This window comes from Triticum aestivum, chromosome 1B, assembly GCF_018294505.1.
Source record: "Triticum aestivum cultivar Chinese Spring chromosome 1B, IWGSC CS RefSeq v2.1, whole genome shotgun sequence".
NCBI classification, from domain to species: domain Eukaryota; kingdom Viridiplantae; phylum Streptophyta; class Magnoliopsida; order Poales; family Poaceae; genus Triticum; species Triticum aestivum.
In genome coordinates, this window is record NC_057795.1 from 219,682,929 (window position 1) to 219,698,818 (window position 15,890).

At 43.5% G+C, this 15,890-nt stretch overlaps 1 protein-coding gene across 1 annotated transcript; it reads right to left on the reverse strand.

Moving 5' to 3' along the window:
• Window positions 1-300: 300 nt before the first annotated feature.
• On the reverse strand, window positions 301-8,899 carry LOC123116750 (coiled-coil domain-containing protein 25). Its single transcript, XM_044537668.1, has 6 exons — window positions 8,546-8,899; window positions 4,571-4,698; window positions 4,356-4,459; window positions 1,595-1,682; window positions 1,103-1,164; window positions 301-736 (listed from the first exon to the last, which is right to left on the reverse strand). The coding sequence occupies exons 1-6, from the start codon at window positions 8,656-8,658 to the stop codon at window positions 584-586; spliced, it is 648 nt and encodes a 215-aa protein (XP_044393603.1). The 5' UTR covers window positions 8,659-8,899; the 3' UTR covers window positions 301-583.
• Window positions 8,900-15,890: the final 6,991 nt, after the last annotated feature.

Consider the following 15,890-nt stretch of genomic DNA (forward strand, 5'->3'; position numbering starts at 1 on the left):
ATAATAAGTGCAACAATAAAGAGGCGCAATGCCCATTCTGTTTCTGCATAGCTCTTCACCATCCACTCGGTTTGTAACATGTAATAAAGTGTTCCAAAATCCAAAGGGGAAGACTGAAGGCTGAAGCATATGAAAGTAACAAGTTCTGCTGCCAGATGTTGGAATAACCAAATTCAAACAGGTGGGTCTTGACGTTAATGTCTAACAAAAAAGAGACCTTCGCCCTCACTTCCGTGACAGGTCAATTAAAGGCTTCGCAAACTGTGCTCCAGTTAAAGAATGAAAATATTCAAGCCAATGTTGCAGAGAAACCATTGAAAATAAGTTTTATTACCATGTCGGGTTCACGATTAACCGACCCATGTATCGGACCCACGGCTAGATCACACATAGCTGTTGTCTCAACACATCAAACAGGTCTACAGATGCCATTAAAATACGAAGCATAACAGTAACAGGTCAAGGTTCCGCCTGGAATCATCAGGTCAAGAGTCTTGAGAGCTGGGCGATGCCTGTCCTGTCTTCGACAGAATCAGTTCTTAGAGAGCTTTTGCAGTATGATCGAATTCGTCACACTGTTGCCTCACATGAAATCCTCCTCTAGTTCCTGCAGGGTCTTGCTACCAGATGCAACCTGCTTGTTCGAAGTCATCTTGTCTTGGACCATCAGGCCCTTGTAACTCCTTATTTCAGCCTGCTTCTCCTTCTCGAGCCTCTCCATCTCTTCTTTACGTTTCTGAAACCAAATAAAAGGCCATTCCATCATTGTCTGGTCAGGGCCCGGTTAACAACACAGCACAGAGCAACAGATTCGTGACAACTGGTTTTATGTACACGTGTGCTTACAGCAAACAAAAACTAAAGGTAAGTAACAAGTAATAGCCTGATACTCAAGTACTCCCTCTGTAAACTACTCCCTCCATCCCATAATGTAAGACGCTTTTTGACATTAGTGTAGTGTCAAAAAACGTCTTACATTATGGGACGGAGGGAGTAATATAAGATTGTTTAGATCAGTGATCTAAACGATCTTATATTAGTTTACAGAGGGAGTACTCAAGAACAAAATGAGATGCACCACATGGGATGATGGATAGCTTACTTTGTCTCTAAGCTGCAACTTTCTCTCAGCCTTTTCGGCAGCACTCACAGCTTCTCTTTCAGCTGCAGCAGAAGACATCATCAGGCTGCAAATACTTGATACAACAAATGATCACAACTAGCAAAAACACACATGACGGGATATATGGTTGATCATGCTTTCTGTTTTAAGAACAAACAAATAACCCAAAGCAAACTGGCAAATGTTTGTGCGGTGCTTCATCCCATTTTCAAATTCTAATACCTAAAATTTTCGTTCTTTTCTACCGATCTAGTTGCAAGTTCCACCTTTAGAATTCACAACGGTCTAGCCTGCACTTGCAAAAGACTTGGTCTAGCCTAAATTGCACACCAGTTCAGCATTCCCCTTGGAGCATCCTCGAAAATTATAGGTGCAAAACAAACATTATACGTTAAGTCAAAAACAAAAGGCATGTTAAAAAATGTAACTAAAATGAACATGAAAAATATATTCCAGAGAGTAGTCATGTACCCTTTAAGTCAGGCGTCCTCTCCACCTTTGTCTTGTTCAACCGATTGACAACCTCATTGATTCGCTTTTCTACTTGAACAGTTCGAACCTGCAAACATGTCCGTAAATTAGGGACATAGTTACTATGACTCATTCGCTTTGGTTTAAATATTTCCAATTAAAAAAATAGCATGAGTAAACAACAGAGCCAAGTGTATTAACAGAGAGAATATCCACCAGTAGAAAAGAAAATTGCTAGTGAGCTTTTAAAGGTAATATGAGCGGTACTGATTCAGTATTACAAAATTGAACAAGAACTAATGCACTGAAATGGTATATTTCAAATCAAGTTCCATGGGAGAGGTATATAGGATCCAATTCACACAACCTATGCAGGTTGCAATAAGAAGTGGCAACAAATCAACACACTGTTTAGAGCATAATGTGGTTCAGGGGATGGAATGATCACATACGATACGAACTTCAAGAGCTAGGACTGAGGACTTGCAGAAAGAAGCCACATTTAAATAACTAAATTCATTCTAGCAATTGCCGACAATACAGAAAAATCTCATCAATGGATAGTCGGATCTCAGATACAATGAAAACATCAATGTTTATGAAAATAAACTATTCCCTGGAATGAATTTACTTAACGTCAGTTCCGCCCTAAGGCCAACTCCAACGCAATACCCCAAATTGTCCGCGGACATCCGTTTGGGCGGGAAACGAACAGACGAGACGGCCCAACACGCGACCCCATCCAGAAAATCGGTCCATTTCGTGTCCGTCTGGACGCAAACTGGGTGCAAATTTGAGACTGGAATGCGCCCAGACGGACACGGAACGGACACCCTCTCGTCCACATTGGGACCTGCCACTGACCATCCACCTACCTCCCGCCCTTGTTTTAATGCACACGCATGCGTCTGGCCACGCATGTTAGCGAGAGGCTGAGGTCCACAGCCGTCCTTTTCAAGTCAAAGTGGAGGGGGCCGCCAAATCAGTGCAGTCCTTCTCCTTCACCCTACGGCAAGTTTGGCCGCGCACCGCGAGCGGCGAACTTCACCATTGCTCCGACGCGACCGGCACGCGAGCCTCAGCAAGAACAGCTACGCCTCTACCTCCCCGTTCACCGCTGCCGGTATCACTGGCAGCACGCCATCCCGGCGCCATGGCCCGATGTCAACCTGCCTCCGTGCCGGCATCTCAACCCCGACGGGGTGCCGGTGCCAGCGGTGCCACGGAGCAACCGGGCGCGCCTGGAGGAGATCCGCCGGCGTCGCGCTAAGCTTGACCCGGAACTGCGAGCCCACCCCGACTATGCGGAGGACTTCCCGTACTGGGAGCCGTGGTTCGCCAGCAAGCACGAGGCCCGGCAGCGTCAGCGGCTGGGTCCTCCTGTCGCATCGCTTGCATCTGCACGGCCGGTCGTCGTTTAGGAGGAGAAGCCAAGGCCGCGTACTTGGCCGCCCTCGAGAAGGCCAATCGCCGCCAGATCGAGGACTCCGAACACTTGGAGGAGTCCTTCTGGTCGGGCATGGCGTGGGCAATGACGGACAGCACAGCAGGCGTGGGGGCCAATGCATCGCCGGCACCTCCCGTTGCAGGTGTGGAGGCCAACACGCCGCCTCCCCCTCCTCCTACTGCCTCGGGCGAGACGTACATGCGGACATCCATTGTGCCTGTGTACGTGGCCGCTCCTCCTGTTTGGCTGGACGCAACGGAGGAGCGCCAGCACATCCTGGAGCGGGAGGCGTGTGCAATGGAGGCGAAGCGGCTGATGCAGGTCCAGCGCCAGATCGAGCTCGATGAGGAGGACGAGCAGCGCAAACTCGGGGAGGCGGCGGCCCAGCGTGCGGCAGCGGCACAGGCACCAGCGGCTAACCAGCAGGCTTCGGCTCTAGCTGCGTTCCAAGAGGCCTTTCCGCGCAGGCACCGGAGTACGTCGACCTGACCAACAAAGACGACAACGCCTAGATCCGTCGGCCGCCGCCTGTTTTTTATGTTTTTATTTTAAGTTATTATTAATGTAAGTGGACTTTTGGGGCTGTTTAAATTATTAAGTTTATCTATTTTAAATTTTATTTTGGTCTTATTTTCGCTTGCAAATTTGGGATGCGCCGGCTGCAAACCACGTCCGGGCTCGCGACCCAAACGGACGAAATCCAGACAAAATGGACGTCCGTTTGGGGTTGACGGTTGGAGTTGGCCTAAAGCACTGGAAACTCACTGGCAACAACATGGATTATGCAGAGGTTGTCATACAGATCAAGAAAACATAATCAACCCTGACCAACGTATACTTAGGCCTGTTTGGCAGCACAGTTTTCCAAAACCATAGCAATTGAAAACCTAAGTATTCCAATGCCTAGGCAATGAATACTTCAGTTTATAAAAACCGGAGTTTTTCTCAGTCAGTTTATAAAAAAAGGCCGAGGCCTCTTTATAAAAATACTGCAAAAAATGGGTAATATACATGTCATGTTGATGCCAAAAAACGGGCATCAGAGTATTTGAAACCATTTTTTTTAAATCACAGTATATTCTCCAATAAAACACTGAGCTGCAAAACATAGCCTTACCGATCTTACGTACTAGTCAAATTTCGTGTATTTATACAAGGCACACAAACTTCCAATTCTAATAGGGAAAGTAAATTATGTTCTCAGTCAGTACACTTATTCAAATCATCGTGTGTCAAATAAAAAATTAGGAGAATGGATAGATACAAAGAGTGTAGCACAAAAATAGTGAACAAGGACCTAGGGAAACTTCTCACCAATTTAGAGTTGTGAAAGCCAACTTGACCCACATCCATGGATGGTGTCTTCTTCAGATTGTACCATGGTGTGTAAACCACATCAACGTTATTCACCTTATTACCTATAACGAATAAACAGGATAATTAAATGTGTGTGAGTAAAGGAAAACAAGTGAAGGTAAAGCAACAAATTCATGTTAAATAACAATGTCTCCTTAGTTAATTTATCCAACCTTGAATGGAGTTCGCTTTAACAAGCTGGGCACAATCTTCCAGCAAACCTTCGCTTATGTCATCCATTGTTTGACCTTTATTCAGTCTCACATATACATGAGCAGAGGACATCTTATCTACATGGAACCTGTGTTCAACAAAAGTTGTTTGAGGCTCAAAGCATGATAAAATGATTCTACATGACTGGAAAGAAATTTACAAGAGTATCCCATGAAAAAAAACACGTCTAAATAAATTTAACCTTGGCCAATAAATGGTGGGGGGCATGGAGATTATAATAATACATGAAACAAGCCAACATGAATACAATATCAGCTGTGTTGCTTGGCACTTGACGTGCCCTGAACAAAAACACAGATGCAGCTTATCACATTCCATCATTTCCCAAAGAACAACTAAAAACTAACTATGTTTGCAGTCAGGTGTTAGTATTTCAAATAGCACAGTACAAATTGAAGATTACCAATTCATACTACAACAAAGCCTTCTAGTCCCAAAAAGTTGGGGTAGGCTAGAGTTGAAACCCATAGGAATCTCGAAACCAACTCATGGTTTTGCCACATGGTTAGCTAACTTCCACGCACTCTAGTTCTTTGGTGATATTCCAGTCCTTCAGATATCTCTTAACGGACTCCTCCTATGTCCAGTTTGGTCTACCCCGACCTCTTTTGACATTATTAACATGCTTTAACCGTCCGCTATGCACTGGCGCTTCTGGAGGCCTGCGCTGTATATGCCCAAACCATCTCAGACGATGTTGGACAAGTTTCTTCAATCGGTGCAGCCCCAACTCTATCACGTAGATAGAGGGACAACACTCTCTCCAGGTACCACCTTACAATCTAGGCAAGCAAGCCTGTCTTCTCTTCTCGAGAGGACGAAATCAATCAGGCTACAGTGTTGACGACTAGATGGGCTTCTCTCTTTTTAAAGGGGGTGTTAGCTACGATCATGTTGTAGGCTAGAGCGAAGCTTAAGACATTCTCTCCTTCTTGATTCCTACTACAATAGCCAAAGCCCCCATGCACCCCTTCAAAACATCATTATTATATATGCGAGAAATTGCTAATCTTACTTAGCATGCTACCTATATGAAAGGTTGTGCACCTAACAGTGGAGCAATCAAAGTGGAGCAGAATCTCAGAAAATGCATAAAAAAGAATTATCAAACAAAATTCCGCAAGCACTCAAGTATGCTTTGGGTTGATAGTTACAAATTTTCTCTCTTATGATGTGTACAGGGCAAGCATCAGAGTTGAAAACACAGAAAGTAAATTGTGTATGAACCTTTGCTGCTCACTAGATTCATTAGAGTAGCTTATTAATACTGAATATGGAGACACAAGTATATCTATTGATAAATCAGATATCTATTGAGTTAGAGGTGATTGCATCAGATGGGGCAGGAGCATGTCAGGCAGAGAGTAGGAGTGGCCAGCAATTGTGGAACAGGGGGAGTAGAGCAGACAAGAACCATTGCAGTGAACTGATTTTAGAGTTTAAGGGGTTCACATTGAGATGTTATTCTGCTTCAATTCGAGTGGTTTCAATTCACTACCTATCAGCAGAGTATTAGGAACTTTTAGTAAATTTTGTAAAACCCACAGGTACTTGTCAAAATTGTACTAGAATCACGACATCATATTGCAATACAAGTATGACACCATGACATAGTTTAGGTGTAACCTAGGACAAACAGAAGGACAAGATGTCCCGGATGCCAAGAAGTAGTAGTGGCCAAGTCACACTCGGCCCCGCATTGTCTGTGGGATCCATGGTCAAGGCAGGAAACCATTCCTCTCCAATGAGTTATTCGTGCATTGCCGCTCAAGTACTGCTCAAAATATCGGCCGGACATATAGTTAATCAGCCAATTAATCCCTACTCGGAGGGTGGCGGATACAAATACTCCCTCCGTCCTTGAAAGAGTGTACTTCCAACTTTGTTGGAAAGTCAATTATGTTTGACTGTATTTATACAATAACACACAAACATTTATGCTATCAAATTAGTAACATTAGATTCATGATATAATATATATTTTCATCCACCTATTTGGTTTCACAAACATTGATATACTTTTGCACAAACTCGGTCAAACTTTGAGATAGTTTGACCCGCCAACAAAGTTAGAAGTACTGCCACCGGCATGCCTTGCCTCCAACCAAGGGCCTCCGATCTACACATCTATTGTCTGGCGTTGTCTCTTCCTGCTCACCTACCTCACATAGAGTGTCTCGCAAAGCCCCCCCCCCCCCCCCAATCTGGTCGTGTTTCCTCCTTTCCTCTATCCAGTGTGTTGTATGAAAGTAGAGTGCTAAGCGTTGGTTTGCCCTTAGTTAACCCACCGATCAATGGTAGACCGATAAAATCAGTTAATCAGCCGATGCACCGATTAGTCGCTACTCTGCACCCGACCAAGCAGCTACTAGTTACCCATAACCTTAACTAGAGATACCCTCGTGCTGCTGCCAGAACTGGTTGCAATATATTATTTTGATGAGATTTGATTGTCTAAAATTTTAATATAAGAATGAAGTTACAAATACATATGATTTAGTGCATTTGATCATTATATAGTTGTAAAATATTTATATAATATGAGTAGTATTTATCATGCATGTTGAGAGAAATAAAAGCAGTGGGATTGATGAAGTGGAATGTGTGCATGTTGAGAGAAATAGTAAAAGTAGCATTCCACATGGATGTTAAGAGAAATAAAAGATTAAAAGTAGTGGGGTTGATGAGGTGGCATGTGTGCATTTTGTGACAAACAGAAGTTGTGGGAATCAACTGCTTAAGTATATAGGATGTGCTCAACCTAGATTCCCCAGGACAGACTCGGACGTTGAGTCCATGGAGGTGCCTGTGTTTGGTGGCCTATATGTATGAGACATGCTGAGGCAGGAAGCTCCTTTTGTTGATGACATAGGGAGTATGTGTCTGCATAAGATTGGCTTGAACCAGTGGGGCTAACCTCTAACAGCGACACCCCCGTGCACCGAGCCAGACCAGGGGAAACACAATGAAATATGTTTCCCTGGAGCCAGGACCATTTACATCACACTGGACAGACCCAAGGACATAAGCAGGCATCAAAACTCCAAACAGGGTGTCTCACTGCATCCTGCCAGCCTGGTCACGCAATACATGGGCAACCAAACAACGCTAAAGCACAGTCTGTGTCTTGACCATGTCCACAGCTATAATTGTTCAGGAGCAAAGGTCTAGTTGCACATGCTGAGGCTTAAAGCAGGACCAGCAGGCTGCGTAGGAGAAATTTGGTGGCAGGGTGTTTAATTTATGGGTGAGGAGATGAGAGGATGCAATAAGAGGTGGTGGGCTCATAAGGGCTTATGCTCAGGGGTAGGAGCAAGATGACATGGATTTTTTTTGCTGATATGTTAATACATAATTGTTATATCTTGAACCAAATTTAATTGGATCATGAAAAGAACTAACAAACTACCCTTTTATGAAGTGATGAACCGTGAACCCAATTCACAGTGAAAAGATGGTAGCTATGATTCTAAGTTCCAACATATTATCCTCGCCGTGATTATTGTTCATGGTGACATCAATGAAAAGCACCCATTAATCCATTATACAAAACTCACATGCACGGCATTTCACAGTTAACTAACAATAATTTCTGACAGAAATCAAGCATGTCTCCTTCGAAAAAGTCGACTACTGCTCACTCAAGCTATGCATCTGAAAACAGCATCAAAACAGACAACAATATCCTGATCTGGTATCATCAATGAGGAAACAGCTGCTAACCATAAGCAAACTTTCGTGAACTAACAACCAACTCCCATCTAGAAAACCTACTCTACAAACCAGAGAAATATCCTTGTCACATACTCCCATGAATTCGTCATTCTTCCGTCACTATGGCATCGATTCAAGACGCACAAAGAAATACAGAATGACAGGAAAAAAAGGTCTGGGTAGAATGAAAGGGCGGTTACCAGATGTCCTCGGGGAAGCCGTACTTGATGAGGTCCTCGTTCTCATGCTTGTCGAGCCCCATGAAGATGGTGTAGTCACCGGCGTCGGGCCGCGCCTTGAAGTAGAACACCATCCCGAGTCGCTTTCCGGCGGCCCGCCCAAATGGATAGAAGAAGGGCGCGGGACTCCGGGGATCGGGCGGCGGCGAAATTGGGCGACTGGGGGGGTCGGGAACTACGGCTCGGACCTCCGGGGGCGAGGAAGGGTTGGGGGATCCTGGCGAGAGGAATCGGGTGAGGGGATTTCTAGGGTTTCCTGCGCGTGGAAACGAAGCTGAGTAGAAGATTTCGTTTTACCTTTTTGATTGAAAAGGTTATTTATTTTGTTTTATTTTATTTGTGCTTTTGACTCCCTGTGGTGTTCGTCTGTTCTTACTTTCGCGTTTATGCACCCGAAGAAAAACGGTTTCGACTCATAGACCCTTCGCAAGTACTACCAATTACATGTAGGTACTTTAGTTTTCTTATATATTTTTCTTTTGGCAGAACCCTTGTGAACGACACGAGATGGGTCACTAAGGCCTTGTACAATGGGAGGTGCTTAGGTGAGGTACTTAGAAAAATAAACCAGACTTTCCTTAAGCACCGGTGCCTATTTCTACAGGAGAGACGCTTGTGCTTCAGAAAAATCCGTTTTATTTTTTTAAGCATCTCTCTAAGCACCTTCCATTGTACAAGGCCTAACACGCCCATCTGAGAAAACCCCACCGAGGCTTGTGGTACAAAAAAAATGAGCCTCTTGGTGCCTTTTATAAAAGCACGAGAGACAGAGATCCAGAACATCTCCACCGTTCAAACCATTGAATCCTATATTGAAACGTTGCATCGTTGTTTAACACCAACCGTGTTTAACCATGCTTAATTACACATGCTACCATCAACGACGTCAAAAAAAAGGAACAATCGTGGTCCACGCGCACACGTTCGCACGTCTCTCACCCCAACCTTCTCGCTCCCGATCCTACTCCCTCCCGACAAAATTCATCCCCACCGGCCTCGACTCGGCCTCCTCTCTTATGCCTCTTGCCTTCTCCACAGCCGCCCGCCCACCACTTGTCCCCCGCCGCTTCGACGGCTAGCCTCCCTGGGTCCCTCCTTCGTTACCGTACCCGGTTGGGTTGCACGAGTGCCGCCACCGCACTATCAGGGGACACCGCGGGAGTACAGCCATCACACCGCTAGGGTACGCCGCGTGTGCCAGCGATGCGTGAGCGGCAGTTGGTGTCGCATCGATTGTCGCTTCCGACGATGCAGGAGCCACCTAATCCGGCGAGGATGCGGGGCACCGTCACCGCTGATTCTCTGCATTCGAAACTTCCCTGATGCGCTCGTCCACTCAGCTTCTAACACGACGTTCGTCCCTGGTTCCCTACTGCCATGCGCTGCTGAGCTTCGAAACCACTACCGTCGAAGCCCATCGCCAGCCGTCCTCGGGTGGGCCGACGCCCAAACTCGGCTCTAGTGACATCCCCGCTCAAGGTCCTCCACCTCATCTGTTGTAGAGTAAGAGTTCTTCCATCTCAGGTTTGTTTTGTTTATCGTATTTCATCGATGATGTGCTGCTTCAACTTTTGTTCCTGTACTCCTCAAATTGATGTAACCAATAATATGTCTTGAATCACCGTTCTAGATTCTGAAGATTATTGCCATCTACTCGTGGTTCTGAACTTCATTTGTAATTTTTCAGTGATGCACATCTTTACTGTCAAGTTTATAGTCATAAAGCAGTCCTTAATTTAAGATGCTATCAACATTTATATTCCTAATTACGGGGTGTTGCCAAGAATTTCATCACCAGCCACTGCTTTCCCTCCGAGGTAGTTGCCGCCTACAGCCATGCACAAGTGTCATCACATGCATCTCCTCACTGTGTTCCCGTCTCTCCATGCCGCGCGAGGATGAAGTCATCACATTTGTTAGTAGGTTGATAGCTTTTCTCCCTGTTGTGACTTAGATCTTTCTACCTTGCTTTGAATTTAATTTGATTGCGACTGTTTGATTGAATGTCAAATAAATATCAACTCTATCTTTGATCGATTCATGGAAGTGCAAGCTGAAATATATTCTGAATATTCTGATTATTACTTGCAAGTTATATTCTAACACACTATCTTTGATTTAACAACTTGCAAGTGTTTCTTTTCTCCCCGCTGTGACTTGATCTTTCTCCTTGCTTCAAATTTAATTTGATTGCGACTGTTTGATTGAATGTCAAATAAAGATCAACCTTATCTCTGATTGATTCATGGAAGTGCAAGCTGAAATATATTCTGAATATTCGGATTATTACTTGCAAGTTATATTCTAACACGCTGTCTTTGGTTTAACAACTTGCAAGTGTTTCTTGTAGTGATGTTAACCCCATAAAAAGGACTCGCGGGTGCACATCTGCTATAAATAATCAGGTACTTCTTTCTCATTATCAAAGTCAAAATGCTCAGTGAAACTATCCAGTGGATGGACTGGTTATTTAACACTGAACCATCAGAACTCTATTCTCTTCTTTTCTCCTCTTCCATCCACTAAAACATCTGCATTGCATGTTCTTACTTCTCTAAGTGCTTAAACATAAATGAGAAAACCCAATTCTCTATGGGCATGAATAATCTTTTGATTCAAACATAAAAATCAAAATGTGGTCCCAGTTCTAGGGGGTATGGCGTGGTTTCTTTGATGGCATGTGTGTGTGTTGTTTGTCTATTACCGGGTGGATTACACAGTGGCGGTACCGGGAGCCAGGGGTCATCAGAAAAGGGAGATGCTGACGTCACTCAAAACGAGCCTTGCTTAGCATTGACTGAATCCTCCACAAATTATTTGATGGCAATTAGCCTTGCTTGGCACGTGATTGGCATTGGCTGAATCATACAGTGGCGAGCTTGTATCCCGGACAACCTATACATCTTGATTTTTTTAAAAGCTAACTCACTTCAAAAGGAGGCCTGAATTACCTTAGATTCAGCATTGGTCACACAGACTAGATTTTTTTATGTTGAGAAAGTATGACAATTAAAAACCTACCCGAGAATCATGCTTCTTTGTGTAGGAACGAAGTATGTCTACCACAGGGGGTGAATGGGAGTTTTAAATTTTCTTTGGAAAACTTAAATCTCTCAAAATCCAGCAACAGAATGAATGAAAAACAAACTACATCAAACTAAAACAGAGTACCGAAGTGAAACTAGGCAATCATTGAGACAAATCAAATGAAAGAAAATGCATCGAAGGTAAACATGGGTGACAGAGATAACCAAGGAGGCTCGATGGCGACAAGGTATTTGTTCGACCAGTCCGTCCTTCTGCACAAGGACTGCGTCTGGTTGGAGGGGCTGTGACTTAACACAAAAGATAAACTATCTTCACCTTGTTCTCCTCGACAATCGATTCATCAACCAACGTCGATTACTCGTGGTAGATACTTGAAGGCGGTCTCTGAACCTTTACAGACTTCTTCTTCAAGAACCACAATCACTCTTGGTCTCTAAAGAAATTGATACCTAACTGTTTGGAGAGTTTGCAGCTCTCAAGAGTAATAGGCGGAGTGTACTAAACTTAGATTCCAGTGATGTTGAACCACTATCTAATTCTTTGACTCTAGGGTTTTTCTCTTAGTGGATTTTAAACTAAATCGCTTGGAGAGCGGGTTGCTCAACAATCTTCTCAGAATAAAACGAAGCAGCCACCGGACAAAACTGGCGCGAGTTGGCTACTTATAGCCGTAGCCTTCCCAGATGTGAAATGACCATTTTGGACATGAGGTCCACCCAATGGCCAACCGAAACGTTTGCAACGGTCGGATTTTGGAGAACGGTAACATTACTTAAGGAACAAGTAATGCTAACTCCTCGATCCGAGACAAATCTCTCGCAGTGAAGAAGATCACAGTCTCTTGCTAGCAAGTATTTGCTCGGGGCACAAAGAGATTTCTCTCACATCTTTCATAGGATATGGGTTTAGCATTAGAGAATCAAAGCTTCGAATGCTACACCCCTCTTAATAGTACGGTGGTCCTATGACCCAAAGAAAGAAGAAGAATAACGAAACAAATGCTACGTGTTCGCTTTGTCTTCATTCTTCCTCAAACGCAGTCATTTTCTTCGAACAGACACCGAACCAATTCCTTGTACTTCAGCAATTTTTAGGGGTCACTCTTGTTAGCTTCATCTTTGATGATAACCTTCGCTGCCACGCAGAGAGATTATCTTCATTGTTTGCATCAAACTCCTCGATTCTTCAAGGACCTGTTACTCTGTGTGCACTAGCAAACACATAAGTCCCATACTGTTTATGTCAACAAACTCCAAAACATAAGTAGCCTATTATTGCACCAACGATCTCCCCCTTTTTGGACGGTTGTTGACAAAACAGATAATCATCAAAGTGAAGATAGATAGTGAAATGTAAATCAAACAAGAGTGAACTTGCGTTACTTGACTTGATGTTGAAATATACTCCCCCTAGATGTATGCAGGGTAAATGATGTACAATGAAATTCCTTGCAATTGATTTAAATAAGTGGAGGATTTTTCAATCATTCGAGGTAATGATTCACACTAATGATGTGTAATCCATCGAGTGTATACTGCAATCATCCATGGCTTCTGACAATGAATCTACCTGCAAAACAATTGCTTTGAGAGAAAGTAGTGCAGCAGGCGGGGTTATAAATATTACAGCGCATATCAGAAGTTTTACATTAGAGCACATAAAGTGGCATAGATAGTCTTTAAGGCATAGAGCTCAAAAGTCGCATAAACCAGAGCAAACAAACATGGAGATCAAATTCAACAAAGGAAATCTATCGAAACTCTCGATGTAATTCTCCCCCTTTTTGTCAACTAGTGTCGAACAGGTGATGAATGACATGAGTGAAAATGAGGTGAACTTGATTCACTCTGAGGCATCACCCGAAGAACTGCCCGAAGAAGTTTTTGATTCGGAGGTGGCTGGAAAATCTTCTTCGTTGACAGCAGCAGATGATGAAGGTATATTGGGATCAGCCTGTTGATTCTTGCGAGACAGATCATTTCCTTCAACAGGCTTCTCACTGGGTGAGGTTGCTTCTGATTCGTCTAGCAATTTTCGTAACTGAATCTGAAGTAAATCAGTTGTTGGCTCACGAGCTGGCAGCGGCGGGGTAATACGATCTTGAAAATCTTCAGCTGAAAACCCTTGATCAATATACTCATAAATCTCTTTGAGATTGAGAGTTGCTCAATTGCTTCTCGGAGAAGAATTTCCGAAGCAATTTTCATAGGCGCTTCTTGTTTTCAGCCATGATCATGTGCACAACTTTTGTTCGATTGTTGATTGCATTAAGTTTAGCAACCAAGTGTTCTTTCTCTTGGCGATCCTCAGCCATATGCTTCAGCAGCAACTATTGGGTGCGCAAGCTCACTTCAAGATGTGAAGGAGGTTGTGCATTCGGTAGTTTATCACGCTGAGGTAACCATGGCACATTGAAAGTGTTATGATAATCAGGAGGGCTTGACACTAGTGATTTCCCCGAAGAAATATCTTCCATTACTTTCAGAGTATCACGTACAGGAGGAATGAAGTTTTTGTGACTGACTTTGGCTAAATATTTGGTTTTCATAGCATAGTCAACCACCCTTTGAATCCAAGGCCCAAAGAATTTGATAGTTTTCGGATGCTGAGCCGAATCCATCAGGAAGCGTAGAAACAAGTCTTCGACATCCAAGATGAATCCTTGGGAGATGGCATAGATGGTGTTCCAAAGAACATCAGATATAGCGTTGTCAGTGTTCATTCCAGCCAAAGGACAGATGGTATAAGTGAGCATATGATACAGAGTTTGATTATAGAAGGTCAAATGCTCGGGCAAAGGTGAACCAGTGTAATCACGAATTTTATCTTGGTCCATTGTGCACCGAAAATCTTCATCAGAAATTGCATCAATGTTATGAACACGAATTTTCGTCTTGCCATGTTCAAACAAAGGGAAATGAAAATGAGACACAAAGCCCATAACAGAGCACTTTATTCTTTTCCCTTCAGTCATCCATTCCGTGATCCACTTTGTGCTATCAAGTGCTTCACCAGAGATGTACAAAGTGGCATATAATTGAAGGATTATCTCTCTGTTCCATGGATGTTGATATGCAAAGACATGTGTGAGGCCAAAATCTTCGATGTCTTGCAAAACATGATTAAAGCAGCCTATGTTCTTCATCGCAGCGATATCCAGGAATTCATGAGGAAAAATTTCAGGCTGTCATAAAGGATCCGAGAATAATAAAAAGCATGTTCTTGAGTCCAGAACCGAGGTGATTCAAAAGTTCGAGGCTTGTTGTATGGTCTCTCTTGAAATAACTAAGGATGTGTGTTCCGATTGAAAAGTGGCCCTTTGACGCCAACACCGATAGAGCATAATGGCAGTTGCTCATGAGGATATGGATATTTGAGCCCATCTTCAATGGAAATCACTTCATTGCAATAAATAACTGAATCTGAATGATGAGCAGAAACTGACTTTACTGCAGAGGGACCAACATCTAAAGTTTTCTTCATGGTGTTGAGTGAAATTCTAAGTGGAGAGGGAGTAGTCACTTTATCAGGAACTGAAGCTTTATTAGGCACTGAGGACTGAGGAGGATGTTCTTTGGCAGTTGGTTGAGGTTCTTCAGGAGGAACAGATTCATTAGTCTCAACACGAACTGGAGAGGCTTGGTGCTCAGACTGATGGATTTCACCTTCTTCTAATACATTTTGCTGAGAAGGATTTGCTTCATGAACAGGAGAAGCCACAGGCACTGGTTCAGTTGGCCTTGGCGATGTAGGAGCATCGATTACTGTTCATGAGCAGGAGAGGGAATAGCAGGATCCGATGAGTTTTTATTCTGAGTCACAACATTTGGAGACTTTTCCTTCGTAGGAGGAGGAGGAGCATTCCTTGCTGCAATTTTCTTCTTCTTCTTCTTTTGCTTCGATGGATCAACGTGCCCTTCAACAAGATCATTGTAGCTAGTAACTTGGGCTTGATGATTGAGACAAATTTTGCAAACGATTTGATCCAAATTAGAATGAAATCCCAATCTTCTCTATCGAAGCATATTCAAAGCCTTATTTACATCCATATAGGACTCTTCAAGTTGCTTGATGACAAACTTGGATTTCGTATCTTTCATGCTATTTTAAAGCTCCTTGAGCTGGGCAGTCAGGTCATTGATCTCAACAGAGTCATTTCTCATGTCCTGGACCAGAGCAGAAGCTTGAGCAATTACTTCAGAGGGAATGGGCAAAGATGTCACTTCTCCATCAAACAGGTTTTCAACAAATCTGTCAA

Coding starts and splice junctions, on each gene's coding strand:
- LOC123116750 (XM_044537668.1), bottom strand. CDS start 8,658: ATGGTGTTCTACTTCAAGGCGCGGCCCGACGCCGGTGACTACACCATC. Junction 4,699..8,545: donor GGCTTCCCCGAGGACATCTG/GTAACCGCCCTT, acceptor TGTTGAACACAG/GTTCCATGTAGATAAGATGT. Junction 4,460..4,570: donor TAAAGCGAACTCCATTCAAG/GTTGGATAAATT, acceptor TATTCGTTATAG/GTAATAAGGTGAATAACGTT.